Raw genomic sequence first — 27,658 nt, forward strand, 5'->3', positions numbered from 1 at the left:
ATTCAGCTGGGCTCAGTATGAAGGTCTTAGACATGGATTCATCATCTTTTCCCTGTTCTTGCGTTCTATTTTGGTTTATGCGTGTACGTTCCTCTGGTCTGAACTGGTATTTCACCTGTCCGTAACCTCGCTTCCAGGCGATGGTTGTGACGTCTCTTTCCTTTCAAAGATTGTAAGAACCATAAACTTAAGCATTGAAGCGACAAAGCCTGCTGGCTCTAAGCCTTAAACATGGCTAATAACTGGAGGCTCGCTACTACGTTGGTAGCAATATTCTCATCGTTGACCGCTATCCAGGCGCAAAACTACCCCCTAGTGACCGATTCGAGATGTAACTGCTACAGAACCAACATGACGACTGCTCATTACTTTACGCACCATCGCTTCTTCGATTTTAGGGACCAGACCCAAAATGTGCGCGTACCAGGGCCGATCAATGATCCAAAAGGTAGCGCCGATGCGCCTGTGACGAATAACTACTTCAACGATCCCGCTTGGACGAGCATGTGGTCTATCCAGACATGGAATAACAGTGCTCTCATGAACGGTAGCTCGGACGTTACTGGAAGTGATGCGACGGTACTGATGGTGAACTCGGCGAATAATATTTACTTCGACAGGAATTCGGATCCACGAGCGTCTTCCAAGACGTATCTCGTGATGCGAACGATGCGCCACGATAATTTCCAATCGGCTTCGGAGATCGAGTCTATCTCCCTCGATTATCGGTATCTCTCTATCCGTATGTACGCCAGGACTAGGGGTGCGCCGGGCGCCGTTACGGCTATGTTCACTTACCGCGAAGCGCCGCAGCTTTCTCAAGTACAGGAAGCCGATCTTGAGGTTAGAACCGTCGACCCGAAGCACTCGATACAGTATACGAACCAGCCGTCGTGGAACGAGGCCGGTGATATCCCTCAGGCAACTCGAAACGTCTCCCTACCAAACCGCGTAGATTGGTCCGAGTGGCAGTATCATCGAATGGACTGGACCCCAGGATCCACAAGTTGGTTCATCGACGGGCAGCTTATGTCTTCCATCCAGTTCCAGGCACCCCGCGACGCAAGCCGTATCATGTTCAACAGCTGGAGCGACGGTGGTAGTTGGAGTGGCAACATGACTAAGGGGCAGTCCGCGGAGATGCAGATTCAGTGGATCGACATCGTTTATAACAGCACAGACCCGGTGCCTGGAAACCCGTTCACGAACCCCGGAGCTGGAGGATCATGTGCAAATACCTGCAGTATTGATCTTACCTCGAAGACTGGTACCCCTGTTTTGATATCTGGGCCTCAAGGTAATAATTCTCTTGCCTCTACATCAAGCCCTCCCTTGTTACATCATTGCTAACATATCCCCTTAACTCATAGGTGGGCAACCTGGACAACCACCCGCTCCTGGTGGTGGCAACGCTTGTGCTGCAGCTAAATATGGGCAATGTGCCGGCAAGACCTGGAACGGATGTACTGTCTGTGCTGCCGGAACGACATGCAGGTTCCAGAATGATTATTATTCGCAATGCCTGTGAAGGGCCTTTGGTTCTATTAGCGTTAATTCTACTTAATTTGAACATTTCTTAGCTAATATCACAGATGAATACCTATAAACAACATATATTTTACACACGATAAATTATTGTTACTATATAATATACTTTCTTAAACCATAAGATACTCGATTGTTAAGTTCAGTGTTTGTCAGGAAATAAGCGGGTTAGGGGTAGATTCAGGGGTAGGTAGATGTACTAGGATTGGATATATAAGAGGCCTGTAGCGCCCTCAAGAGAGGGCAGAAGACCATGCGTTAAAAGTTCATTCATCTATCCTGGCATTTACTGTATACATGACGCCAATAAAGGGTTCTCTCTGGCAGTATTATAATTGAATTCTATATGATGCTGATGTAACTGCTTCACATGTGTAAATATAAGTTTTAGAATTTCGAGTAGGTCGCGAATAACTTTAATAATGGTGATTTAAAGTCACCTATTCTCCGGCGGGTAAATAATATGACTTAAGGGACGTGGATATGGTTATTTTCTCACGTTATTAAAAGCGTTCCGAAACCGTCTGGTTGGTTTGAAAATACTTATGATAGTCTCGCAGCCTCTTGCGGTCTAGTGTTATATTTTCTTGCAATTGCCATGCATTATACATTATATATTAAATATAATTTATCAATTTAGATGGTTTGAATTGACCTCTCACCATTACGTCTCATGCTTTCCCAATTTATATCGAAAAGAAAAGATAAAAGCATTTAATATATTAGGTATACCCGGCAGGCATTAGCGTACAAATAATATACCTAATATAAGGTAGCCTACACAAATATCAATAGTGTGATGGCAAATCATGAATGAAATGAGACATACTGGATCTTGAAGTATATCATACCTACATGCATATTGTACTAAGCATAAGAGCAAGTGTGGTCTCAAATCCTGAAAAGGGGTATAATTCGGGTACTTTGTTAGTGTAACGTTATCCAAGCGCTTTTCATAACCACGCCAAAGCCTTTATCATTGGAACAAGTACCTAAAAAACTACTTGGAAGGAAATACTGAAATATTTAAGGTCTTGTTAGGTAACAGATTAACTTAGAGTTAATCTCGTTCAGGAGAGATAATCCTCTCGGGGCCATCGTCACCGTATCTTAATGCGGCCTTCTTTATAACTGGATCTGGCATTGGTTTTTAGAGAACCGTAGCTAAAGCAGCTTAGCCTATTGCTATCTGTATTTTCTTATATTTGAAGGGTATTTGCATTGATTTAGATCCAATGAAATCCGCACATTAAACTATGATGGGAAAGGCTATGAGCTATCTACGGTAATCAAGTCTGAATAAACCCAACTGTATCTTATTTCCGACTCGCTTCTTACAACACCTTAGATCTACACCTTCGGCGGGCCAATGGTAAACTTGAATAACGTTACGTTTCTTTGTATCTCGTCTTTTCGCCCTGACCGAATATCTAAAATGGGGGTCACTACCTACCTAGGTAGGTACCTAATATGAGCAAGCCGCGGTAACATTTATTACCCTAACCTGTCTGCCCGCGTGGTCCTGAGCGCTTACGTGCATCGGGATCTGACGCATAGGTATCTCCAAGTATGACAGCCTTGACCAGCGGATGTTATAGAAGCTACCTAAGCTGCCCGTATCCTTATTTGACGCCGTAGGGGCCATGTCTTGGGGGTTTTCAAATGTGGAAGGATGAAGCGCTAATTATTGTTGCCGATTCACACGCCTGTTTTCTGCCTGAGTGGCGACTTGGAAGCCATTTGGAGGTTTAGTCCTTATCTTTGAGCAATAGTACGAAGAGTTATTTTATACCAAATTTACAGTATTACCTACGCAAGCCGTCCCCGTCGTTGGGCTCTGCTGTGGGATGGACCACACAGAGCCTTCCGAATGTTTGGAAGCGGGCGGTTATCATATTGAGTAAGATAGGGCACCGATAATGTATCAGAAGGTCTAAGATCGTACCGCCTCATATGACCAGAAATGTGCACGTTTCCTAAATGGAATACCTTATATCAGCGCGGAGCCGGCCTTGCGAATCCGCGGTCACGTAAGGATCGTACCAGCTATTCAAAAGACTCGGACGATCCCCGGATAGAATTATTTGAAAAGAAGTTATTGGCTCGATCCTTACCGCTTGCTACACGCAGGGAACAGTCCAATCTGGATCTCGCATGAGAATAGAGCGGCCTAGATTTAACAGCACCGCATTATGTGTGTTATGTTTGGCAATGCTGCAATTCGGTTCGAATTGCGTAGTAATTCCCATGGTATTTTTAAGCGCTACTCGTGGTGTATTCTGTTCCTGAAACTAGAGCGACGTCAACTCCCATGCTACTTGATTCTTCTCAGCCTTCGGGGATGTTAAGCTTCATCGTGAGATTATGGGGATAGGCTTGGCTCGCCCCCTTTGAGTTTGTTGGGCTACACTACTTCGGTACTGAGACTGTAGAGTAATACAACTTACGTATCACCAGCCTCAGACAAGGCTACGGAGCACAAGAGTCCTTATTGTCCAATTGTTTCTCATGGAGCTGACTCCGGGGTAAGGGAATGGAGATATAGCACAGGGCAGAAGGCGCGGAATCCTCAGTTGCGGATTCAATTAACAAATCAATATCACTAACATCATTCGTGTCCCGGTCTATGGCGCCCGTGCAGTTCAATAGCCAGACCTGTCACTGCAGATCCAGTATGACTAAGGTGGAACATAGGGAGACCGGGCGTGGGGGTTTTTCTCATTCTATGAGGATTCTCTGCGGCCGAAAGGTGAACAACTCCACTTGGGCGGAAGCCAGAAAAAGGAAAAGGGAAAAAGAAATCCACATGGAACCCTGGCTCTCAGAAATTCCTGTCAGCAATATAGATAGATGCGGCTTTTCTTGTCCTTCCTATTATCTCTTGACGGGATAGCCGTCATCGCTTCTGTGATTTGCTGGTGTAGGGAACAATAAGCTTTGGAATATCCAATAGATGTCATCGTCAATCCTGCAGCTCGCAGCCTATCGAAGCTTCATGTGTTCGCAACACACAGCGGGAGCACCCGCTCTTCAGTAATGTAAACCCGGTCTTTGGCCGCCGGATTCCCATTCCGGTATCAGGGGTTGCCAATCCTGGCATGTGCTCTACCAATCTTCATCGGCGCCAGTCGTACGGAACAGGAGATGGGAAAGGACCCTGCCGCTCTAACCGATTAGGTTGCTGTGTGGCTGGTAGTTGACTCATCGTACTATGCCTGGTACGCCGTGTCTGATGATGTTATGATGAGGTTTTAAACGCCTTTGCCTTTCTAAAATGTCGGCTTTTTATCGATTACCTATAAAATCAGCCGGGCCGTGCCGTCACATTCGTATTTCAGCCAAAAATTATGACATATACTGAATGAACGCGCGGTCCGCGGCAAGCCTATATCGAAAAAGAGAAGTCTCTCGGTCGTTTCCGGATGAGAAACGTAAAGAAGAATTAACTATGTCTCGTAGAATTCGGACGGATTGGCCCCGGATGTACATTCAACTCTTTAGCGAGCGAGATGACTTATTACCCCCCGGTGGCCTCTGTGTTTCACTCTGATGAACTGGTTGAAGGAATTATTAGCTAACCGCAGTCACCTTGTGGATTGTAGCCCAACAACCCCTTTTCAGTGCTGACTGCATATTGATTGCATCGGCGTACCGTACTGTAAAGTCCTTGCCACGCAACCGAGGGGTCAAAGTACAAACCCCACGCCATTCATTCTATACATATCTGATCAGGCCGTCTGCCGGGTGCCGGCATACGTTGCGTTGCATTGTCTGGCCCCCTAACGTGCAGCGTTGTTTTATATAGCACAATGTACCTATTCAGACACCGTGTTCCTGTGGTCGCATATGGGCGCTTCGAGCAGCTGAGAAAGGTAGTAAGAGGGGAGATTTGGCCATCAGATGGGCCGCGGTTGTAAGAATAACTCATTTGTCATCTTATAATAGGTAGTTACCTAGACAAACTACCGTGAAAGATCCCTCTATTTATTAAGGTACCTACGTGTGGGGGAAATAGGTAGGAAACGTCCGAGGTCATGATTCCCTTTTCCGTCGTGGGGGTTAGGGGTCATCGAAGCCACTCGTCCATGTGTTCGGGTTCGGGGAATGAGATCTCCCTCTGCATGATTATCTGACCGTGGTAGTCTGGAAAAAAGAACTTACGAAATTGCGAGGGAAGAACTAAATGATCTGATGAGGTTTCCCCCCTCTTCTTCTTCTTCTTGACATAACAGACATAAGCCCTAACTCCTCTTATTGCCAATTTCGGACTTCTCCAGCTTTTTGTCCAATGTCATCACACGACCAACCCGAGAGCCCGGACGTATGATAGCATTGATCCCCTTAGTATCACATAATCCTAAGTCATCATACGGCGGCCGTTTATGCCCGTTTGGAGCCCTCGAAGTGAGCCTGAAACGGCTAGGTAGAGAACTAGATAGAAGAAGGGCAAAATGACCGACCGATGTTGGAGTCCCTTACCTTACCTTACATCTTGCCACTGTCTTCTTTTACGCGATAGCCTCCGTTATCGCAACATACAGACGTAACTATGCTAGCCTCTGACCCCTAAGAAGTCGTCTTATTACTAAACTACGTTGCAACAATGCGAGGCTTGTAAGACGGGAGATCCAGCGAAACAGACCAACAACCAGGACATGGAAGGTTTTGGATGAGCCGAAAAACCAGGTCGCGGAGAGCGGTTGCCGAGGGATCCCTCTTCCACATGGTTGTGCTGGTGGCGTCGGCGGCGTTTATGAGGCCGTCTACTGGTGACATTAGCGAGGTGTCGTTGGCGATGAAAATAGGTATGTAGTACTTTAAGACATTACATACATATCCAAGGCATACATGTAGCGATATAATGCTACCACTCGCTGTATGACATTCGCTAGCTCGGGTAAATATACGTATGGGTTGGTCGGTAGGTCAGGTACGTAGGCATCGTACAAATAATAGCGCGACAAACGCTGACGGGGGATTGTATGGTGCGTATGGTGCGTTATTCTTTGCATTCCGTCTCATACACACCAACCATACCAACCATACTAACCCCCCAAAGTCTCCCCCAAGGGATACCAATTCATAGGACTAGCGCGGCATGGTTCTGCAAGGTCCGAACTGCGGGGTACAGGGTTGAGTGAAAGGCTTGGATGATCTGCAATGTCTGCATTTTATGACAGGACCGACTGGTGATCGACCGAGGATTTACTTGGTACATGATGCAGAAGGGTCTTGTGTTCCTGTGCTCCCTTGCGACTGTCTCGGGTGATGGACGTGTTTCCAATGGATGCGAGCTGCGAAGATCGGTTAGGTAGTACGTGGTATGCGACGTGCCGTCATGATGTGAATCTGGGTTGGGGTAATGTGGCAGCGTGGATCATGCGTGATGCTGTGGCATAGAAGAATTGGTGGCGCTGCTGCCCGTTGGAAATCATGGAGCAGTGGTAGCCCATATCCTAACCATTATAGTCGTCGCCGTCCGAGCCTCGAACGTGCTTCTGTCGTGCAGGATACCTAAGAACTTGGCAGACGAGTCCGCTAGAAACGCTTAAGTTTTGACCTGACCAACCTGCCTATTAGAATTACCGGCAGCTATAGCCTATAGCGTTTCTCGTAGCATACGTAGTGGCGTACCTAGTGGCGTACCTAGTGAAGCTATATCAACGGTATAAGTGAGAGAAAGATGATTACGCACTAAGCGAGATATGGCTGTGAGAGGCTATGAGAAGAACCCTCTTGGATCATATTCATACGGAAGCTATACGTTCTAGCCTTTCGACGATAACTGATAGTAACTCTTTACTCGGATACCCATTTTAAGAGCTTTTTAACACAATCGTCCTATACCAGGGGTCAAGGAACAGCTGGTAAGTTCTTTAGATTCCATAGTTTTTTCGCTATTCCGTCCATGTAACGCCGTTCAATCTCATAAACGCCAAGCGCGTGGCCCACTCCGTAGTGAAAACCCAATTGAGCCCCATGATGCCCAGCAGAACCTAATTCCCCAGATTTTCCTCTAGGCCAAGCTCCGCTCCAGGGCCATTACCTCCTCGAATCCATTTGTAATCATGTTCATATGCTCGCCGCTTGGCAGCCCACATGGCTTCCGTGGTTCCCCGCCGTATCCCTCAAAGTGCTGCAAGGCAGCCTTCACTCCAGCAAACCCGGTCTGGATCGCGATCCAGTCTGCTTTGGCAACGATCGCTTGCAGCCGTCTTGCTTCCTTTAACTCACCTGCGTGAAATAGCTCGCAGATACGAACACAGGCTCGAGGTACCAAGTTGGCAGTTCCAGCAATCGTCCCGTTTCCACCTACGACGAGGCCCTGCAGGATGAAGTCTGCGCTGCCTCCAGCGACGAAGAAGCCGGGTTTGGCCCCGTCCACAACCCTAGCCAACTTCCCTGTGTTTCCGCATGTAAGTTTAACACCGTGGACGTTGGAGTGCTTGGCGATTTGAAGGATTGCGTCGGAGGAGAGGTCTAGACCAGAACAAGCCCCGGGGTAGTTGTAGATCATGACTGGAATCGGACTGGAGTCGGCAACATCGTAGAAATACTGAACAATCTTGGATGTGTTGAGGAGCCCACCGTAATAAGCGGGAGGAAGTAAAATGACATAGTTGGCGCCAGCATTAGCCGCATCACGGCATAGCTGGATTGTCTCACGAGTAGACTGCGCACCACAGCCTGCGATAATTGGCATTAGGTGGTGGTCTGCCTCGTCTAGTGCCGCTCTTGTAGTCTTAATAATGAGGCTACGCTCCTCCCTACTTAAATGAACGGCTTCTCCGTTAGACCCATGTACGACAAGACCTGCAACGCCAGCCTCGGCGAGATGGATAGCGTGGCGCTGGGTTGCTTCTAGGTCTATGTCGTCATTTTCCTTAAAGAAAGCCACGGTAGGAACGTAGACCCCATCGGGCAGAGGCAAAGACTGAACTGGAGATTCCGTCATCGGTTCGATCAGATCTGGTAAAGTGTCTTGTATGGTAGGATTAGGAAGAGATACACGTAAGGTTACGTGAGAGGGAGTAGATGACGAAGTTGACGAAGTTGTAGGGAAAATCACAAAGATTCTAAGATGCTAAGAAAGTAGGAAGCAGCCCAACATACGCGGGAATCGCCTTGATTTATATAATAGAGGGTGGATATGATAAGACGGTTCTTTAAGAGTAAAGAAGAAAGCTTGGGCACTTAGAGTGCAAGGGGGAGGGAGGACTATGGGAGTACATATGAACCCTCCCCGGTAGCAGGGGGAAGTACGATTTAAATACCTTAATATTCGTCTCTTGTTAGCAAAAAGGTGTACGTCTAGGTGTACGGTTAGGTGTTTGCCTCGCTCAAGCCGACGAGACTACCTTGCTACCTTAGTAGGTATAAGGAAAAGGAGGACTAAGCACGGGACTTGACTGGCTAACTATCCGATGCTCTTTTCATCAAGGCAGACCAATGAGGTCGTAGAAGAGTCAAGCAAGACCAAACAGAGCCGCTCAGGATTCTTCAAACACGAGATATTACTGGAAGAGCTGGTCTGACTGGAGAATGACAATGAAGAGGCTACGCCATGCCGTGGAGTGCGTGGGGGTGTCATGTGGTTGCTTAGGTTTTCCCCTGAGCAGGGGAATCAAGTCGAACAAGACAGGTACCTATGAGACTAGAGAAGAAGCATGAGCATGATTGAGTGTACCATCAGGGACTCGTCGGTGGGCATAGACGCAGCTCTGACACGGAGGGCCACTGCATTGGCGTACTGAAGCATACCGTGATGATTGGTTCTTCTTGTATAATTTAGGCAGGAAGACATGAGAAATTGGGATGTAAGACGCAGAAACGTACCTGGGTAGGCTTAACGCTTTAGGATCATCTGTATTCCATGGATAAGGTGTATGTACGTACGGGAAGCATCTATTTTCAGGGTTGCGACCAAATCCAGGTGGTATTGTTGGGTGAGTTGGGTGAAGTACCTAATCCATGTTGGACGAAATGCGGTGAAGCTTTTGTCAATCAAGCAGTCGAGAAAAGAAGAGTCCTGGAATTGAGAATGAGGGGCGCGTCTAGATAGGGTGGGGAAGTTTAAAAGTGGATACATCTTATTCACCGTGGGGGAAGGTGTAATCAAGGCGTCAGGGCTATGGGGTATGTGTGAAGCTGGAAGGAAAGTTCAGGGTCAGGACTGTAAGGTACAGTACCAACGTACTCGGTATCTCAATAGGTACATATTTCCATTGAGGCATCCTGGATCCTTGGAGTTCTAGCGCCTGCGCATACTGCTGTTGTGCTACCTACCTACCTTAGGTACATGTACACTTAGTACTTTATACTTTTGTACTTTTGTACTTGCACTCACCCCCACGTTCCACGTTCCACGTTTATCAAGAACGAACTTAAAACGATGCAAACGCCCTAGCGTTACTCGGCTCCGTTTTTATTCCGGGTTTCGAACCGGGGACGGGGAATAGGTAGTGTAGGATTTGAGAGGGACCTACAGTAGTTAGAACATTCTAAGTTAGACATATATCCATAGTAGTTAAACTTGACCATTCTCGTTGAGCCCACCCCCAACTTATTCCTGGAAAGTTTGGGGACGCGCCCCAGAATCCTGGTTTATATCTTGTATGGCTTCTCCCCGGATCCATTTGAGTGGGTGGACGGGGAGGGGGCGAACACTACCTATGGTCTTGTGTATGTATACCTCGTGCTCTTATACCGCATACCGCATACCAACAACAAACACGACGCCACCACTCCTTCCAAAAACTATCAAGCGAGACACACGTATAAACTGCATAACACGCACGCTAAGACCCCAAGTTTAGTAGCCTAGTGTAAAGACCGCTCTCGTGCGGGACATCCGGTACATCTATCGGCTCCAGAGAGAAGGCAAGGGATATGTATCGGAAGAATCTGACCTCGTCGTCGGTGTTCCACTACCCTGGTTCCCCATACCCGGGGATTCGATTTGGTAAAGCCGAGTAGCCCGGCCTAGATCCTCATAAGGCTCGCTAAGAGCTTCCTCTCGATGCGTATCCCACCGAGTAAGAGGCCACGGGGCTGCGAGAAAATCCGGCAGTCTGGCTCATTTTGGGGGTACAAGCCTGTGTCGCTCAATATCGATGATCTATTCGTTGATATTCGTTCTTGCATCTGTCAACGACCTTTTCTGACACCGAAGTCTCGTATCATTCACACTGACGTTGACAAGTCAAAGTTGACTGCATTGAGGCTGCATTAAAATTACTATATGGTGATGGTTCTCTGCAGGGAAAGGACCGGCCATTGTTACCCTTTCTTTAGCATCGCAAGTTACGACGAAATAGGACAAAACTCCAGAAACGAGACTCACGTGCGATTGAGAAGGCTCTACGTGGGGGGTCAGAAGCTAGTGTCGGTACGATCGACACAGGGGGTAAGGTGGCTTATTCCCGGGAGCCTTCCCCTCGGGAGGGAATGATCATTGGTTCGGTCTTCTTGTACCTAACATATCATGTTTCTTTAGGTACTGCGTGAAGTACTCCCTTCCTATTATTCAATTGCAACTATCCGATATCATCTTAGTTTTACCTACCTAATAGATAGAATAGTTCATCAATTTTGTAGCGGAATAGCACGGTGAGAGCTGAGTTATCACAAGTGGGACCAGAAGGAATATATCCTAAAGATGGACACTAGGCGAGTAAGTGGATCGTACATATATGATTGTTAGTCTTTAAATCAACATCAGTTCCATATCTTATTACAAGTTAGCTTAGGTAAATTCACTCCGGTCCCGGTGCGCGCCGGTGGAGGTTTTAGGGTAATCCGGAAGTACCGGAAACAGCCCGGTACGTACGGCGTCACGGGCTAGTAACCACCATTAGTAGTCATAAGAACAATTGTCTGCTTATGTACGAAATCCCACAATATCACACGACATAATCAAGTATCTACGTTAGGTAAAGTTATACCGCAACAAACAATGCTGTAGTAAGCGGATAAAAACCGTGGTTTTTTGTTGATATGAAGGTAGGAATGTCGTAAATCAGAAGCTATCAAAATACCAGCAGGCATAAAAATCGACAAATATCATAAAATGATGAACGTTGTAGCCTAGGTAGTAACAACCATTACAAAATAAAGGTAACCGTTGCACCCCCCAAAAGGTAAGCAATGAAAATCATCAGAGTTAGCTACCTGTCTTCCTCAAATATTAGCGTCATAATTCCTCATAAATACTATATGAGGCGATAACCAATCACAATTTGACTGAATGTGTTGAGCAAACTTGGATTAGTTAGACACACTATCCTTATTCTTGACATACATACCTAATGCTTGCAGGGGACCAAATGAGGCCTCCTAGCGGCTAAGGCGATACTACAACGGGCTGCAACGTCTTACGCTCACCGGTTTCCTTATATGTACATAGTGATGCTGGTGGAAGTCATGAGACCTGTTAATCGACCTGGGGGAGTTCGTTGGCATACTTCGTGTCCTGGTAGTTAGTGGATAGGGATACGTTGCTTTCCCGCGCTCCTTTCCATGATCTACGTATGGTTACAGCGGTCTATTTTCTCCACTTAATTAACATCCAGCCCTACTGGTGTTACGGTAGGTTCTTTTGGTGCTATGTGACTAACGGCTTTCACCACGAAGCGAGGAGTCGCCAATACCTTGGGTCGATAATTATATTTGGGCTTATTTCTTATGCGTGCTTTTCCGATCTTTTCTATGATCTATTAGCTCTAAAAGCTTATGTCTACCTAATCAGTTTCATATAGATCACATTTTTTGGGTGATATGGCAATTATTATTTCAGTGACATAACTTGCAGTTTCACGTATTGGAATATTGGTATGTTCCAAGTAAATGCCTAGGTTAGGTACAAATAGTAATTATATAATTCAAGTTGTGCGTTAGCTAAGGGAATATATTTAGATATGAATGAAGGCTGTATGTCCCTGCGGCCTGGGAAATAAGCGATAGCGATGAGAGGCTGCTCTCGTCTAAGTAATCCATTACCAGGTACTTTATTTTTTACTCTACTGTAGAGTTGGACGCGTGGATTCTTAGGGATATACCTAATCCATATAAATTTAAGTCATCTAAAGAGGTAGTGCCCTATCACAAGCAGATTATATCTTCACCGATTAGCGTACCCCTGGAGAGCTATGGGGTTTCAATCCGTTATCTGACTTTCAACCCTCAACTTCTACCTGTGACGAGTGGATAAATTCCCGTGTCGTATATAGCCATAACCCAATCTAATGTACGTACCCCAAAGCTTCTAAAGAACATCTAAGGATATGGAAATGTAGGCTCTCGTTGACGTATATTCGACTCACGAATGTGAGGCGTTGCTACGATAATAGGTAGGTACTTAGATGTGGCATGTTTCTTTAGTGTTGATACTCAGTGTAGTCCGCGGATTAAATTACTCACGTGTGAGAGGATGCCTAAACTCTACGTGTAGCATAAACTGAGATAGTAGGTAACCTTAAGCCTACGAAGGCTTCCTCGTCACTGGACGAGGATAGTGCAACCTAGATAAATAATGTGCTCTCTCCTTTCTCGTTATCCGCCTGGTGAGTATATAGTACATGTCTAGAGTCATACTGACTTATGTCCCCGCCAGTCCAAGAGGAAGGTTTGAATCATAGCAAGTATTTGTCAGTAGTAGTTTGTTATATAAGTTGCTATTATAATTAGGTTGATGAAAATTGACGCCTCAGAGAAGGGTGGAAGCCCGTCATCAACCTCATTGCTATAGTTTTTGTTTGGTCAGCAAACCCCTTCTAATAGAAGGACCCAATTTCCAGCGGATGATTACATATATATATATATATATCTAAGTTAGAACCCCAGGCTGGAAGTAGCTGTACCTTATTATACGATCTAGGTACCTTACAAAGACTTTTTCATGGCGCTCGGGCCACTACATGATGTGGGTGACAATTACAATATGAGAAGGTTCGGACTGCTGTTGATGCTATATAAGGTACCTAGAATAGGTACTTTGGAACTGCCGTACACTCTGTATATGTAGCTTTCGCTTATATATAATGTAAACCACGGAAGTCGCGAAACTGAACATAGGTTAACACATAAGGTACCTATATTTCCATACCTGGAAGTACAACACCACCTCCTATCCACTTCTATGTCCGTGATTTCGCTCCTACCTCTTCTACCAACTGCTTCCCAACCGTGCGAAAACATTAGTCTAGTAACCCCGCACCTGTCTTGAGTTGTGCTTGCCTGACTAAGTGAAATGTAAATATTTCGCACAAGGTGTGCCGCGTCGCGTCGCGATTCCTTCTCTTCCACTGCAGTCACTCCTTTCGTTCCTGCTTGATTCGCAACTTCTACCATTCATAGAGCCAATACCTTTCTTTCTAACTCTCCCAGATCTTTATCTAGGTCCTTTTTACCTTACCCTCACATAATTATTCCTTCGCCTGTTCTACAATTACATAGTATCACCTTAGAACAACAACATTCTTCTTCTAGATCTTCTATACCTTGTAACTAGCCTTTACAAGCTTACAATGGATCTAGGAACTTCTTATGGTCGTGTGGGTCGAGAACACCACGATACTAAGACTGGGAGTGGTGATTCAGGTACGGACCATGAGTATAGATGTCTATTCCCACCAGACGACTGTCCTCGTGATAGCTGCCCAATCCATGGAGAACCCTCCGAGGCGCAAAAATCGATTAGGATGGCTAGACAAGTTAGTCGTTACGACCCGACTAACCCCCGAGAGCTATGTGAGCCAGGAAGTTTCCACCTGCGTTTACGCCGAAAGAAGCTCATTTCACTTCTACAAAAAGGGTCTGCTGAAGAGACACAGGAAGCCACCTATGCTGCTGATTTCACAAGCCCTCAGACACACAGGATGGACGGGACCAATACCGAGACGGTTCTGCCGGCAACTATTGGTGGAAGTGACGACTCTGAACCTTGGTATACACCTGAATTCTTATCGAATTCTTCGGGGTGCCCTCAAGACACTGAAGAGATTGAACTTCCATGCAGGGACCTTTGGAAACCGGCGAAGCAATACGTACTTGGATCAAGTAATGGGAGCCGGAAGACAAGCATTCCCGACAATAATGATTATGTCGACCGAGTCTTTGCCAACGAGGCTAAGCGTCTCGAGGCAATACGTTCCCACAGTACAAATAACTCACAATCCCAAGGCAGCATGCCTCTCATGTTCCAATATGGCATCCGCTATGCTCCAGACCCATACCCGGCACCTGCCCCAGTATCACGAACCATCATGATCACCGGATTTCCCCCAGCTACACCTCTTAGCGATATCATGGCGCGAATCCGTGGAGGACAAGTACTTTCCGTCACAGCAGCTATGAGTCCTGATCCCGTCGGACCAACTGTGATCGTTGAGTTCAAAGAAACCTTCGCAGCTTGGGCGTACGTCCACTATGTAGAAAGGGAGATGCCGTTTGCATTTTCTGGCGGCTTCAAGGTCACATTGGTAAGCTCGCATAGCTATCCTAAGAAACCTGAATTGCAGCGTGACCTGTCCAATGGATTTACGCGGCTGGTGGTGTTTCTTAATTTCGCAGTGGATCGCTCCTTTGAATTCCTTGATGACCTTGAGGATATGCTTGGAAACCCGGAGGATATCCTGGAAGATTCGTGGATCCAAAAGGGGGCTTTGTTCATCCTCTTCAAGAGTGTGGCCACGGCCAGTAAATATTACAAGACGGTTGTATGCAACCAGGAAACACTCGAGCCGGGCTCTTTCGACAGCGACCTACATCGATTTGCCCCGGATCCCTGCAACAGACCGCTGTGCGACTTGCGACGACCTTTCCGACCGGCAAGGTACCCATATGAAAGCTTGCTGGATCAATGGGCAGAAAGAAACTTCCAGGCAGCTACCTCTACCGTCCATAGCGATAGTGCCTATCAGCCACATGCACCTACTCACGACTATGAAGAGTATGAGGACGAGGGGGTTTTGAGTCAAGCCGAGGAGAAGCAAGAGATGACTCAGCCTGTTGTGAATCTACTTGACTCCCCTATCCACGAAATCAGCCGCGAGAAATTCCCTGTCATAACGGAATCTCCGACAGAAGCGCCCCAGGAACAATACCCGCTTATAGACCTCTCCATAGACGAAGATAAAGACGAGAAAATGATACCGAAACATACGCTGCCGCAAACCGACCTAGCCTACCACGAATTGCTGCACCGTGACAGCTCCGATCTCGTCAGCCTGTCTGAGGCCAATGCCATCTATCACACTCAGCCCTTCCGAACTATTCCCAAGGCAGAATGGCGTGCTCGATATTCCGGAATATTTCAGTCTTAGACTAAAAGGATTATTAGATGGGTGCGGCATCAAGTTTTCGAGCAAGAAGGCGTACAGGTATCAGAAGTGGAGTTGGGATGCTTAGCAAGAGTCGCATTCACGACTTATGGGTACACTGCTCTCTCCGTCTTTAGATGAACGGTGATATGTCGTCGTTACAATTCCCTTTACTTCTCTAAAGATATTTCACTGACCCTACGGTTTGGGTTTATTGCGGGATACATCACTCCCACGGGATAGCTGGCCCGAACTTGTCCTGCTAACTCCTGCGGGATGGATGCTTATGCAGAGTTTCTGGAAGCCTTCCTATCTGCTTGCATGATTTTCTTTTGATTTCTAAGTAGGAGGCGTTTGCATCATCCTTCAACACCAAGGCGACTTTGCATTAACCTCCATCATAGCATTGCGTTGTCTTTCGTCACGACTCTTTCACTGCATTACCGGAACGGATTTCACGCGGCATGGTTTCCTTTCTACGGGTCGATTTTTCCTTATTTCATTGTTTCAGGCGCGATCTCCGGTTCACAGGTGGTGGTCTATTAAAGGGGAAGGAAAAACGGAAGAGAAATGGATGGACAGGCAAAAGAGAAAAGGGGGGAGGATTTGCTATCAGAAAGACTAGCATCTGCTCATCTGCGTATACTTGGTGCTAGCACATACATGGAACACCTACACAAAACATCCCAAGGTCCATATCCAGGATGGATAGATGTGGAGGATGCTATCTGAATGATATAAAGGCTCCAAGATACTAAAGCTGCTTAGGATGCTCTTATGTAATAGAATTTCTTTACCTTCCCACTTCTTCGCTTTTTGTGTGAATTGCTAGGCATGACTTCGTATATCATCATAAACGAGAAACGACAGGTAAGACGCTATGGTTTTATGATAATTTACTGGTATTAATGTGGCGGTATGCTTTGATCTACCTATTAGCATAACTACTCGAATTTGAGCCATCCACTGGAAAATATAAAATATATAGACACCTAACTTCGGTGTCTTGGGTATCTGGACGTACATATGCAAGGTGTAGCTTAGGCTAGGTACGTACACACGTAGGTGAGAAACAGCGCTCATACTTTTGTAAGCCCACCAGCTCTCTCTAGCCCCCTGCACCTATCACCTCCTTCACTGTTAAGTAGATAGCCACATCAATTATTAAAAGATTGAAAAGGTAGAAGCCGTACTCCAACCCTGGCCGGGGTCAGTGTAAACTTCCGCTTTCATCACTGAGACGAATAGCTGCGGCGAGATCTCTCATAAAGGCCGCACCTAACTCCTCGGGCTTTGGTCTTAGCCTAGGATCCCGCCTGCTGGGGCTCGCCTCCTGCTCTGCTGCCACGACGAGCATTTCTTCTTCTTCCCCATCATCTTCGTCAGCGTTATCGTAGTCGCCTCCCGGGCTGGTATACGATTCATCGCTCTGGGCCGCGCTAGCCCCTACCTCTCCTAGATCCTCCCCTTCTCCCGCAAACGCTTCCGCCACGCTCGAATACTTTCTCTTGAGAGTTGGGTGGCGGAATGATGGCGTGTTGCTAGGGGCGTTATTGCTATTCCTCCTTTTCGGGGACGCTGGTGTGCGGCGGGCGGCTTTCTTTTTCAGATACAGTTTTACGAGCGCAGGCGTTATATTCTCTTCGGGCTCCCAAGTTGGGTTTTGATCCGGTGGCCAATCACCCTCCCAGCGCACCTTAAAGTACCGCACGTGTTTACCATCGACATTTATCATCTTGTCACCTTCTAGTCGCTCTACCACCCATACTTGAGGTTGTTCCTCCAGCTTTTGGGGCGTAGGCTTTGGTTTAGGTGGCTTCTTCTTCGAGTGTACGGATTCTTTACGGGTTGTACTGCTGTTTTTCTCATTGAGCAGAGATGCCTGGGAAGGTATATCACTTGGCGAATGGGATTGTGCCGACGGCCACTTGCCAGAACTTCGTCCTGCGGGTGTAAAGCCGCGATACTCCGGCGAAGCTGTTGCAGGCTGTGGGAGGGGAGCTTGAGTAGAACCATCTCTCTTATTCGTTGAGCGTGGCCATGAAGGGACTGGGACTGGGACTGGAGTAACAACATGTTTGGTATCAGGTTTCAGTTTCGGTTGCGGTACTTCTTTGTTCGACCTCAGCGGTGTGGGAACCGGAACTGGCGTCGTAGAGTACTTTGCGCCGGATAATTGCGACGGAGTCATGCTTTTGTTTAGACTAAATGGTGGTTGAGGGATCGGGACGGGTGTTACGCGGGGATGGTTATCGGTTCGTGTGGGCGAAGATTGCGGTGGGAGCTGTCTATTGGATCGGGGCACTTCGGGTACGGGGACATAGCTCGTCGATGGCTTTAGTGTAAGACTACCATTAGTGCGTTTGAACAACGTCGAATCCTTCAGCCAGAGTGTTCTAGCATACGATCTGAACTCGGAACCCAACGACACGGTTTCGGGGATATTATCTAGCGGTATATCTCCATCCTCCTTATCGCCTTCCATGTCCATGTCCTCGAATGAGCCATCATTGTACCCACATAATTGTTTGTATATTGCATCCTCCTGATCCACCTCGTCGATATCCTCCTCTATATCGGTTGCAATCTCTCCGGCGGGCCTTTTTTTCGGTGTAGAGAGGGACGGTCCGGATGTACTGGCTGTGGGAAGCGCTACCTCAATATTCTGCGAAGTGTTAAGACTTGCTTGCTGTGCCAGCTGACGCGACTGGAGATCGGCTTTGCTTGGTCGACCACGTCTTTTCTGACTAGGTGCGTTCAGAGTCCTCGGTGCTGTTGAAGTAGAAGTCATTATTTTATTCTTTGCTGCTATTTCAATCTTTCTCCTCGTTTCTGCTTCAAGTCTTTCTTCCTCCTCGTCTCTTTCAAGTAGTGCTTTATATTCGAAGTCTTCCACAGCCCGAGGTGAGACGTAGTCGTATATCTGGGTCGCGAGGATAGAGACGCGGGCAGCAGGTAGATCTGGCCATCCCACTACGTAGTACATGTGAAGCTTCAGCTCACCATTTGGGGCGGTGCCTGGAAGAACGCGCTTGTCAACTATAAACGCGTCCGTATCGTGTTCGGGCTGGATTCTGAGAGGCGCTAATGGTGGACCGTCGCCAGGCCTGTAGGGTGGGGGCTTCGAGGGTAAGGGTATCTCGACCTGCGAAATTCTTATTTGTTCACAATCCATAAGTGCGATTTGGATGTTGTTCCGCTGGGGAACAGCTCCAATGGCTACCAGTTCTGGTGGTGATGGGGATTGATGGATCGTGTGCTTTGTCCAGGGTAGCTGTGCTAACAGGTTAGTATTACAGAAAATGTCTTGGCATAACTGGCGTGGGTCTTGCGAGTCAAATTCATGCAAGTTTACATGAACAAATGTAGTTATTATAACTTTCTTAAGAGTTTATTACCAATGCTGTATAGTGATATTGTGTAGTTGTACCTTTTGTTTTAATTAATATTATTGAAGGGCAAACACATTTGGTTTAAGTTAGGTTAGGCACTTTCTTAGATATGTGATTTTATTGTAACTTCAATTCCAATAAAGAAATGAATGTTCACAATGGTTACCTAAGGTAGCAGCTGCCCGTGGGGTCTGTAGGTACATAGTAAATACCTAGATACCTATGTACATATTCCTTACCTAAACTGTGTATAAACTAAATTACATAATTAGTCCTTTACCGCCTTCTATTTCCGTTGTCGCTCTTTCCCTTCCTCTTTCTGCCCATTTGTGTCATTTTTGTGACTCAGTTGCCCCTCCCCCTCCATGTCAAAAATATAGTTGCTCTAACGCTAACCAAGTAACGAAGAGCCTTTCCTTTTAACACATACTCAATTCATCATACAGACTATTAGCTACAAGAGTCTGCGACAAGGATTGCGATCATGGGTGACTCAAATCCAAAGCCCTCGTTGCTTCCCGAGTCGGGAAAGCAGAACATTTTGATCACCAGTGCCCTGCCGTATGCCAATAACGTCCCACATCTTGGCAATATTATTGGTAGCGTCCTTGTAAGTGAAGCTGCGTTGCATCCCCCGGTATATAAAGTATTTATAGCAATGTTGTAACTAACATACTTTAACCTTTACAAGTCTGCAGATGTATTTGCTCGATTCTGTAGAGCTCGAGGCCTACCAACACTCTATATCTGCGGTACCGACGAATATGGCACGGCCACGGAAACACAAGCCCTCGCAGAAGGTGTAGATCCGGCAACCCTTTGTTCCAAGTACAATGCCATTCACCGCGATATCTACTCCTGGTTCAAGATCGATTTCGACATCTTCGGTCGCACACCAACTCCCCAGCACACTGAGATTGTCCAGGAGATGTTCACGCGACTTTGGGAGAACGGGTTTATTGAGGAGCGAGAGACCGAGCAAGCCTACTGCCCCGCACATTCCTCTTTTCTGGCTGATCGCTTCGTTGAGGGCGAATGCAGTTTGTGTCATGCAGCAGGTGCCCGTGGAGATCAGGTATATTTCGTCGTTCCTTGGTAGACATTTCTATTTTTCTAACACATCTATCAGTGTGACGCCTGTGGAAACCTCTTAGATCCACTGGAACCAACTGAAGATACCAAAGCAGAGTCTGGAGAGGACAGAAAAGCCACTGGTTGGCTATTGAATGCCCGTTGCAAGCTTGATGGCGCAACACCCGAACGACGAAAAACGAAGCACCTCTACCTCCGCTTGGATGCGCTACAGCCGGAGATCAAGTCTTGGCTCGACAATGCTAGTAATAGCCACGAGTGGAGCTCTAACGCCATAGCCATCACCCAGTCGTGGATCCACGACGGACTTAAACCCCGTAGTATTACGAGAGACCTCAAATGGGGTGTACCAGGTATGCTAAGTCCTGCACATAGAAAAAGAATTGAGCTAATCACATATGCCTCGTAGTTCCCACCAACACCCCCGGACTATCAGGGGATGATTATGACAAGAAGGTTTTCTACGTTTGGTTTGATGCCTGCAGTATGATATTGTACGATCTTTGTCGATCCATGTAAAATATGCTAATGCGCGATAGTTGGCTATCCCTCCATCACAAAATGCTACACGGATAGGGATGACCCATCCGGCAAGAACTGGGAACGATGGTGGAAGAACCCAGACAACGTATCGCTTTACCAGTTCATGGGCAAGGATAATGTTCCGTGAGTACTCTCATACTAAAGTAAAATCAGACATTGGCTAATATCTCAAATCAGTTTCCACAGCATTATATTCCCCGGATCTCAGCTTGGCACAAGAGAAAAGTGGACCCAAGTTACTAAGTTGTCAACCACAGAATATCTCAATTATGAGGGAGGAAAATTCAGCAAGTCAAAAAGCGTTGGTGTATTCGGAAACAGCGCGAAAGATACTGGTGTGGCGGTCGACGTATGGCGATACTACTTGCTTTCTCGGCGGCCAGAGACTAGCGATTCTGAGTTCAGTTGGCGGTAAGTCATAAGTCGAGTTTGACACATCTAGTAACTTGTTGACTAATCACCTCTGATTCAGGGAATTCGTTGATGCCAACAATAACGACCTGCTGAAAAATCTTGGTAACTTCTGCAATCGTGTCGTCAAATTCTGTCATGCGAAATTGAACGCTGTGGTGCCCGATTATCGGACCTATAACGATCCTACTGGTTCTTTTCAGCAGCACAAGGAGGAAGTAAATGGTTTACTTCAAACATACATTACCAACCTAAAGGGCACTAAATTACGTGCTGGCCTTTCCACGGTTCTTAGGTACGCCTTCTCAAACTGTTCTGATGAGAATTCAGGAACTAACAAAATTTCTTTAGTATATCTGCTTTAGGAAATAAGCTACTGCAAGACAATAAGCTAAGCAACCAACTTCTGTCCGAAGATCCAGAGCGCTGTGGCGCTGTTGTCGGCCTTGCTCTTAATCACCTGCACCTCATCGCGAACATCGTGTTCCCTTACTTGCCAGAAACCGCAAGCGGCATTCTCGAACAGCTAGGCATCCAAGGTTCTGGAAATGATCGATTTTCTATCCCAGATACTTGGACGGCTGACGTCATCCCGCCTGGCCAGGCACTCGGAGAACCAAAGCTACTTTTCACACTGATCCCTACGGAGAAAGCAGACGAATGGCGTGAGGCTTTTGGTGGTGAAGAGCTTCGAAAGCAAAAGGCCATCGAGCAAGAGAAGGCCGCAGCTAAGAAGGCCGCAAAGGAAAAAGAGAAGGAACGAAAGCGACTTAAGAAATTAGGCCTTGCAGGTGGTGCTAAGGGTGAATCGTCACAAGGACCAGCAGAGCAGTTGCAGAAGCTTAGTATTTCCGACGGCACAGAAAGCCAGCCTGCACAGGAAACACCCAAATAAAGTGGTAGATTTGCTGACCAGCTATTTTTTTCCAGAATGTGATGTCGGCAGGGCGCTGGTATAGAGGTTTCTGCAGAGACACCTTGGGTTTAGCGGTGTAGTTTGTGTCTAGAGAATTGCGGATAGCCTCGCTTGAGCAAAAAAATGCGAATTATTAAGGGTTGAAATGGTTCTCTGATTTCAACTTACCGCCGCTTTTAAGTCAGTTTAAATTATGGATAGAATGTGCTCACTGGTACAGATTCCGTACCGTATAAAAGTGTCTATACTTGGGAAGAGCATTAGTATTTTCACTAAAATACCAACGTCTTTCCCTTTATTCCCTTACTGGCATAATCCAGAATGCTGTGAGGTGGCTTGCTAGGTATAAGCCACTTTCGAATCGATTCGGTTACACGGCATAAACAGAAATTGGACACAGATCGTCGATCTCTAGGACATATCAGTCAAGAACCCAAGTCTCTACCTTTTTCTTCTTCTTATTCTTATAATGAAGAAGCTCCCAAATTTCCCTCAAGTACCTAAGTCATAAATATTAAACACAGGGACATTTTCCAAAATGGCTTCTCAACCATTAACATGCGAAAGATGTTCTAAGATCGACTTTGAACGGCAATTCGCTATAAGTGATGAATTCTGCGCTAGAACATTTTCTCAACAGTACCTACATCAGACATTGAATAAGGAAATCGACCAATATGACGGAATATCCGACGTAACATTTCCTGACGAATTTATCGTAACATTGGAATTGGGCATCAACTTGATTGCATTCTATGAGGAAACAAAATGCATTACATGTAAATTTTTCGATATTCTTGGGGTGCGGGTGGAGAGCCAGTATATCAGGGTTGATCCTAAAGACATGTTCCAATCTGACTACCTCAGTCCTTGGATCCTCTATTGTTCGAAATTACCCCCAACAATTGTCACCTCACGCTATTTTGATAGGGGTTCTATTGCCATAGCCAAGTCACTATGGCACAACCCGATATTTCAGGACTTCCTAGATCCTCAGAGAAATGATATTGCCATATTCCGTGCTCTTCCGGATCATAACCCAAATCATACCGGTATTTGGGGCAGGGTTGTCCCTGAATGGGTCGATTGCTCAATCCCGAAGAGTTGGTTGGATATTTGCAGTTCTAAACATACGCGAATTTGCTATCGACCTAAAGTAAATGGCCGACTAGAAGGTTTCCGACTCATCAACCGCTGCTGTGATCCGATAACCATCGAATCATGCACCCTAGAGGTCGATTACGTTGCTTTGAGCTACGTATGGGCAGCCAGTCCAGAATCATCTAATGCATGGCCAGATGTGGTTTTACATGCAGTGGAGATGACAAAACAGCTAGGCTTCCGATACTTATGGGTAGATCGTTATTGCATCAACCAAGAAAACGAGAAAGAAAGGGCACATCAGATCTCGAATATGCATTTGATATTCCAGCAAGCCGAGGTGACCTTGGTTGCTGCTACTGACGACTTCGATGGTCTCTCAGGGGTACAAGTAGATGGCTCCTTAAACCAGCGCGCGCGGAAAGTACAGAAGCAAGTACAAATAGGAGACATGGCTTTAGCGACGATTCCGCGTCTAAGAGGCGCGATATGCGACTCTAATTGGTATAAACGAGGGTGGACACTTCAAGAAGGCCTATTATCCAGAAGAGTTTTAGTCTTTACCGAGGGTGAGCTCTATTGGAACTGCTGCGGTATGTCTGAAAGAGAGAGCGTTTATATTTCTCCGGAAATCTCTCACCTACCTGATATGTCACAGCAGGGAGGATGGATGCCTGCTGGACTCTTTGACCGTACCAGCAAAGGCACTGCTAGACTTCTACACACATCCGACGCCGATATACCACGCAGCTTGACAACTAGCCCTGAATTTAATGAAAGAATCATCTCCAATATAAATTCGGAAATCTGGAGAGATATTACGGGATACGGGGAGCGTCATCTCACGTACGATACCGACTCTCTAGACGCATTCAAGGGCATCATGCAGATGCACATGACTAGAGCAGGCAACAATATAAAGTTTATTCTAGGTTTACCGATTCCTATAATCCCTAATCTGGATTTAAACTTGGTATTTGGTTTTGTATTGTCTGGTTTGACCGATCAGCGAGACGTATCATATCGTCGCCGTCACCATCTCCCATCTCGGTCATGGGCTGGATGGGAAGGTTTCTTCTATTGGAGCCATGGACACCGTCTCGCCCTTACTCCTACTCCTAGTATCCCTCAGCCTCAATTCTATAGGCTAAATGCGCCAGAATTCAGACTTATTACCAAGGACGGGCAAAATCACGTAGAGTCCACTATAGAAGATATTATATTGGGAAAGATCTCGAGCTTCGACGAATTCGCAACTTTAAGAGTTGTGAAGCCTTACATCATGAGAAATCCGACCCATGTTCCGTTGACAATGAGTATACAATCAAATGAAACACTGATACCGAACGGGAATTCAAAAATGGTTGGGGAGGAAAATATTGCCTTCATTCTAATTTATTACGATGAGCCTTTTTGGACTGCCGGATTTCTAATTTTAGAATTAGTAGATAATGCTCTGGACGGGACGCGGCTATGGGAGAGAAGAGGCAAATTCTGCTTGACTAAACCGTATCTTGAGTATGAGATTATGAATAATTTTTGCGAGCCCGAAGAAATAGACTCCCTAGACGAGCAGGACGAGTTGGATTTGGTGAAGACGTTTGAGGATGTGATTAATTGTATAGGTCTAGTTCGTTCAGATGTGGATTATCTTATCGTGTAGGAATGAGTGGTGTAGAAGTCGGAGAGTTGCTGAAATCTTTTTCTTTCTTATAATACCTAACATTATATCATATGGCAGTTAGGAATAACGTTGAACTAGAATGACCTGAAAGCCTTCATGTATCTATCTTCAGTAACACGATGTTGCCTTTGCTTTAACTAGGTAGTATCGAGCCATGATTTCATGGCAGTTAATTTTCCGAGAATTATAGGCAAAGGACAAATATGCGGGTTGCCTATATAGCTTTTCACTGGCATACACCCGAACGGCTGAGCCCTAGATCTGCTTTCGAGACCTCCCCCTTTCTCCTCGACTAAGCTATGGCGAAAACTACAATTTGTAACCTCATATAACCACGACTGAGGCGCTCTTCTTCCCCACTGGTCTCTCAGCTTCTTTCCTAAACCATTCTCCGGCTTTCGCAAGGCCTTCGCCCATACTAACCCCTGGTTTGTAACCTGGGACCCGATTCGACCTTTCGCCATTGAGAATGCGTGTTATGGTTACTAGGCGAACTACCTCACGGGTAACAATAGGATGCCCCTTACCAGAAGTTCGAAGCCAAGTCGTCCACTCGCCGATGATAGCTATGATTAAGGTAAGCTAGACAGAAATGACTGTGATAATATCCTCTTCCTTGATCGAGATACCGACAGGTACCGCAATACCTAGCACACCGAGATTCCCAGAACTTAGCGGGCTCGTCGTTAGTGACGTCAAAGCTCTTACCATCTACGCACAATGCAGATGGTGGAGGAGGATTTCCATATTGCGCGTACGAGGGCCTCGGCGGCAAGTATTTGGAAATAAACAACGTTGGAAACATAGACGAAGCCGTAGATATTAGCTCTGGGGCTCATTTGGATCTCAGCTTTTCCCTGTCTAGTATTAGCTATAATGTTGCCCATCGTTATAGTGTCGCGCTCTCCGAAGACGGTAGCGGGACGTACTGAGACAGTTAACATGGACGAGTTTCCATTCTCTCGGTTAGAAGCGAGGATCTCCGCTTCAGCTTCAGCTGTGTAGACGCGCTTCTGAGCAGGATGGTTAAGGATTGGAGAGTTCTCGTCGGCGAGATGATCGTGGATAATTGACCATGTGTATGTATTTATAAAAGCCCGTGTTGTCTTGATTTTTCTAGCCGAGGGGAGTAGGTTACGAGCGCCAACTACATTTACTCTTTGGAAGATCAAGGACAAAGGTAAGATAGGACAAAACATAATCTCTTAATACCATATATCTTTTTATTCAATACATGCAATGTCATCCCCCTCCTCCCTACCCCAGGTCGATGGTTACGGGATAGGCCAAGAAAATTTAAGTATTCGATATTTTTCTCGTGGTCTGGTTTAAATCTTGAGGCTCTATGATATTCCACTACTACGGCTAATAGAATCCAGGCATTAGCGGTGCCATTCAGGGGCCGAGGCTCTTTCACTGAGGATAGTAATAGATACTTCATAAACACCCCGAAAAACCCCCCTTTAAAGCTATGGTGTGTTTCTAATGTAGGTATTATACAAGACGTATCCGTGCTTGGTGGCTTGAGGTGTAAGCTCCTTATAGATACGATACATCACCCCTCAAACATAATAATGGGAATGATACCTACCTAAGTTAGGTAACAGGTAACTACCCCTTATTGTGATTTGCCACCCTGCGGCTTTGCGGATTTTTCGTCCGGGAACTTGGCGAATAGATCCCGGAGCTTATCAATCGGCGCCGTCATCAAGCCAACGGCCGTTTCGAATGGAGGCTTATTAGGAATGCTGGGGTGACTCCGCGTCGGCGTGAACATCTTCGTCTTCTCGAACTTTTCGCACAATTCTCGAGAGTGCGCCAGCCAAATTGCCTCCTCCAATTTCACAAGATCATGTTCCTCTTCCTCTTTAAAGTGTTGCTTCAGGTCTTTATAGAGCGCCTCCAGCGTGGGGAGGAAACTTTGGTCTTTGGGCTTCAACTTCTGGAATTCGTAGAGTTGCTCTTTTACCTTCCATGTCTGTTAACGCTCTCTTCCGCGGAATCATGTATAGGTATTGAAAGGGGCTTTCGGTACCTTCTGATGCTCCTCGCGATCCTTATCAGCTATCTGGGCTCCATTGGGGATCACCCTTTCAAAGACCGGGTATACGACGAGCTCTTCTGAGATTGCGTGTCGTGCTAGCTCCCAAATGAAGGCGTTTTGAAATCGTTCCTGCTCGTCGTGGTCTTTGGAGCTGACAATGCGGTTGTAATAATCCTCTAGTTCCCTGTGATCTTGCTGTATAATCTGACTTATTTTGGGTTCTTGGGATTCGGCTTTGATTGCCGGAGAATGGTGTTCTGCGAACGTGCGCTTAAGAACGTGTGGAGGGGCTGGACTATAGATCCTTACCGGGGTCCTCACAAACCGGACGAGACGACTTGGTTGACGAAGCATTCTTAGTACACTAATGAGATTTTTGGAGAGTGATAAATATCATTATTGAATGCCATGATTGCATTGGCCATACTTAATATACCCAACTCATCAAGCTTACGGAGAATAATGACGATTTAGATGACAGCATCTCATCGTCACCTTCGCGTCTTCTAGTTGAGATTGGGGTCTGTCGGAACGGGCCGCCAAACAGACTAGGACATGAGCGACGAATCAGGGCGCATATTTTATTCATCCCAGTAGCGAATTATGTATTAC

The 27,658-nt window shown here is 46.3% G+C and overlaps 8 protein-coding genes across 8 annotated transcripts; 4 read left to right on the top strand and 4 right to left on the bottom strand.

Moving 5' to 3' along the window:
* Nucleotides 1-231: 231 nt before the first annotated feature.
* Nucleotides 232-1,528, top strand: F5Y00DRAFT_267410 (carbohydrate-binding module family 1 protein; the record flags this gene model as incomplete). Its single annotated transcript, XM_048012063.1, has 2 exons — nt 232-1,297; nt 1,371-1,528. The coding sequence occupies 2 exons, from the start codon at nt 232-234 to the stop codon at nt 1,526-1,528; spliced, it is 1,224 nt and encodes a 407-aa protein (XP_047870077.1).
* A 5,784-nt stretch (nt 1,529-7,312) lies between these two features.
* F5Y00DRAFT_2037 (dihydrodipicolinate synthetase family protein) lies at nt 7,313-9,194 on the bottom strand. The gene has a single exon (XM_048005400.1). It carries the CDS (start codon nt 8,498-8,500, stop codon nt 7,562-7,564), a length of 939 nt encoding a protein of 312 aa, XP_047870078.1. The 5' UTR covers nt 8,501-9,194; the 3' UTR covers nt 7,313-7,561.
* A 4,875-nt stretch (nt 9,195-14,069) lies between these two features.
* F5Y00DRAFT_256648 (uncharacterized protein) lies at nt 14,070-15,866 on the top strand (the record flags this gene model as incomplete). The annotated part of the gene is made up of 1 exon (XM_048010443.1): nt 14,070-15,866. The coding sequence occupies one exon, from the start codon at nt 14,070-14,072 to the stop codon at nt 15,864-15,866; it is 1,797 nt and encodes a 598-aa protein (XP_047870079.1).
* An 897-nt stretch (nt 15,867-16,763) lies between these two features.
* Nucleotides 16,764-19,341, bottom strand: F5Y00DRAFT_222421 (uncharacterized protein). The gene has a single exon (XM_048005718.1). The coding sequence runs from the start codon at nt 19,036-19,038 to the stop codon at nt 17,074-17,076; it is 1,965 nt and encodes a 654-aa protein (XP_047870080.1). The 5' UTR covers nt 19,039-19,341; the 3' UTR covers nt 16,764-17,073.
* Nucleotides 19,342-19,599: 258 nt separating this feature from the next.
* Nucleotides 19,600-22,476, top strand: F5Y00DRAFT_2056 (tRNA synthetases class I (M)-domain-containing protein). The gene is made up of 8 exons (XM_048005427.1): nt 19,600-19,865; nt 19,947-20,330; nt 20,385-20,700; nt 20,757-20,831; nt 20,887-21,013; nt 21,068-21,301; nt 21,363-21,596; nt 21,653-22,476. Exons 1-8 carry the CDS (start codon nt 19,740-19,742, stop codon nt 22,194-22,196), a joined length of 2,040 nt encoding a protein of 679 aa, XP_047870081.1. The 5' UTR covers nt 19,600-19,739; the 3' UTR covers nt 22,197-22,476.
* Nucleotides 22,383-25,029, top strand: F5Y00DRAFT_267413 (HET-domain-containing protein). The gene has a single exon (XM_048012064.1). The coding sequence runs from the start codon at nt 22,756-22,758 to the stop codon at nt 24,979-24,981; it is 2,226 nt and encodes a 741-aa protein (XP_047870082.1). The 5' UTR covers nt 22,383-22,755; the 3' UTR covers nt 24,982-25,029.
* Nucleotides 25,030-25,326: 297 nt separating this feature from the next.
* F5Y00DRAFT_256652 (3-beta hydroxysteroid dehydrogenase/isomerase family-domain-containing protein) lies at nt 25,327-26,201 on the bottom strand (the record flags this gene model as incomplete). Its single annotated transcript, XM_048010444.1, has 2 exons — nt 25,327-25,568; nt 25,718-26,201. 2 exons carry the CDS (start codon nt 26,199-26,201, stop codon nt 25,327-25,329), a joined length of 726 nt encoding a protein of 241 aa, XP_047870083.1.
* Nucleotides 26,202-26,620: 419 nt separating this feature from the next.
* F5Y00DRAFT_256653 (uncharacterized protein) lies at nt 26,621-27,400 on the bottom strand (the record flags this gene model as incomplete). The annotated part of the gene is made up of 2 exons (XM_048010445.1): nt 26,621-26,971; nt 27,038-27,400. The coding sequence occupies 2 exons, from the start codon at nt 27,398-27,400 to the stop codon at nt 26,621-26,623; spliced, it is 714 nt and encodes a 237-aa protein (XP_047870084.1).
* Nucleotides 27,401-27,658: the final 258 nt, after the last annotated feature.

Source organism: Daldinia vernicosa (assembly GCF_022497035.1).
Source record: "Daldinia vernicosa strain CBS 139.73 unplaced genomic scaffold F5Y00scaffold_1, whole genome shotgun sequence".
In the NCBI taxonomy this organism is placed as follows: Eukaryota; Fungi; Ascomycota; class Sordariomycetes; order Xylariales; family Hypoxylaceae; genus Daldinia; species Daldinia vernicosa.